Source organism: Halyomorpha halys, unplaced genomic scaffold (genome assembly GCF_000696795.3).
Source record: "Halyomorpha halys isolate HHAL.00 unplaced genomic scaffold, Hhal_1.1 Scaffold1405.1, whole genome shotgun sequence".
In the NCBI taxonomy this organism is placed as follows: Eukaryota; Metazoa; Arthropoda; class Insecta; order Hemiptera; family Pentatomidae; genus Halyomorpha; species Halyomorpha halys.
This window is the reverse complement of record NW_027107158.1, coordinates 264,889-267,225: the sequence shown is the minus strand read 5'-3', so window position 1 is coordinate 267,225 and position 2,337 is coordinate 264,889. Positions and strand designations below refer to the sequence as shown.

The following is a 2,337-nucleotide window of genomic DNA, read 5'->3' as shown; positions in this document are numbered from 1 at the left end:
AATCAGCCAGATGGTGCTAGGGGTTGAATTAAATATAGCGCATCCCTTTTCAGTCAGTTCCCATCAGGAACCGATAGAGATACATAATACAAATAAATATAAATACATGATATAAATATATAAATACAGATACATAGAATTACATTAATATATGAATAAATTTCAATATAATACCTGTACGGGGAACCCCCAGTCGGGCTTAGAAACCCCGAGCCCCGTACACGGCAAAGGATACTCATTTTATAGAGGCTGAGTGTGCCCAAAGGGGACTCCCAAGCCCACAGCGTATTTAGTTATTATTTAGAACCACGGCAAAGTAACAGAATAAATAATTATCTGAATCAGCATGATCCGAACTCGGGTTCGAAAGACTACCCCTCTTCTTATTAATAAGTTATAAATTTCTTATGTGTCCACTCGTAGAACTTTTCTAACCAGTTTGGGCGCAATTTCCATTATAGAATAGTTGTAATTTCGCTAACATTGGTCCAATTAGATCTTTGTCGATCGTGAAAGAGGCAAATGAACACGTAGAATGGTATCAGGAAATCTATAGTTTTCAAATAACTCCATGAAATAGTAGAAGAGTAGTGAATTGGTTTCCATGAGAATTATGCCCATATACCATTAAAACATGTTTATACTTTTTTAAGTTCAATATGCCGTATCTTTTCTTATAATGGTCCGATTTCAGTTTTGTAAGGAATGAGAATTTCTTTCAAATGTCAGCAGCGATTCAGAAATTAAAAAAAGAAAAACGAACTAAAATATTAAATCTCAAATTTTGAGGAGAAATGAAAAGATGGGTGAAGATGAGTTACGAGGATTATAATCGGGTGACCGGTAACTTTGGCGCAAAATATATATATATATATATAAAAAAAAACGGGCGATAAGATTTGAGAAAAGCAGACGTGTATGCTTTTTTGATTGGATTTTTATAATCTACTTATTTTGAACTGTGAAATTTCAATGAATTTTGAGGTAGGGGAGGAATTATTTTTTTTTGTATTGGTCGATTGCAAAGTTTCATTTCGGTAAATAATAAATCAAAAATTAATTTGAATTAATTAATGATTATTTATCCACTAATTTTAAGAACAAAAAAGGTTTCTTCAATAGAATTTAGACTTATTCGCCAATTAGGAGTTATTCTTAATTTTATTTTGTTTGAATGAAATTTTGTATTCAATTACAGAGAGGCATGGATTGAGGGAACCACACAAAGTAGAGCAACTGCAGATGAAGATAATAGGGAGCCTGCGCGACCACATGACCTACAACGCCGATGCACAGAGGAAGTCGCACTACTTCTCTAGGCTGCTCGGCAAACTTCCTGAACTCCGATCCTTGAGCGTCCAAGGGCTTCAGAGGATCTTTTACCTGAAATTAGAAGATTTGGTCCCAGCACCGCCGCTGATAGAGAACATGTTCATGGCAAGCCTGCCGTTCTAAACGGCTCTCACTTGTGCCCACTACCTAAAACTCTTGCTAAATAATTTTATGTTTGTTTTTTTTTAATGTAAGTGTGAATTAAAATGTGCTTTTATTTTTTCGAGAGCGATAGCACTTCTCATCGCCCCGTCGCACGCCGGCAAGCTCTCTACAATGTGTATATAAAGAATAAAACAAAAAATAATGAACTATTCATTTAATATTTGTTTTAAATTTTTTTTATTTGGTATATTTGTATAGTGAATTAGGGTTTAAACAAGGATTGCAGTTGATATATTTTGTATTAAATTGACGTTTGCGGGAATATAGAATTAAAACTGTGTTTTATTGTTGGATACACGAGGCCTACCCATGACAGTGGAAAATGGCTAGCGGGCGCATTTGCCCTGGCAATGAGCATGAAGTTACCAAGCCTGATGACAAAGCAACAAAAGTCTGTGATTGGATCGCTTATAGGCCGTCCCCTTCAAACTATAGAACAGAATCTCAGAATGATATTATTTCTGTTTTATTAAGTGTTTTTATTTGTATTTGTTTTTATTATTCTTATAAATATATATTATTTGTGTGTGCGCGAATGTGTGTGAATGTTTTAAGTATGAATGTGAGTATGTTTTTGTGTGTATATGCATAGACTTACTATGTATAAGTTACACACAGTTAGATGCTGCCGAATGCCATTCATAGCCACTCTTATATTGTAACATTAATTATTATTTATGCAGGTTTTAGTTACCATCTGTCAAAACAGTGCAATGATATCTTTAAGGTGTGAGAAAAAGAGAATTTGGATACAGAAATGGACGAGACTGACACATGGAATTTTGAGACAAATATACACTTTGTATGAAAATATAAATGTAAAAAAAAAAAAGAAATATA

General features: G+C 33.9%; 1 protein-coding gene across 3 annotated transcripts in view; it reads left to right on the top strand.

The window, feature by feature from the left end:
* Hr38 (Hormone receptor-like in 38) overlaps positions 1 to 2,331 on the top strand; it is a 107,254-nt gene extending 104,923 nt beyond the window's left edge. For all 3 annotated transcript variants that reach the window (XM_014434654.2, XM_014434653.2, XM_014434652.2), the window contains exon 9: positions 1,199 to 2,331. In XM_014434654.2, the coding sequence (XP_014290140.1) occupies positions 1,199 to 1,455 (257 nt within the window). In that variant the 3' untranslated portion in view covers positions 1,456 to 2,331. The remainder of the gene's footprint in view (positions 1 to 1,198) is intronic.
* The last annotated feature ends 6 nt before the right edge of the window (positions 2,332 to 2,337 follow it).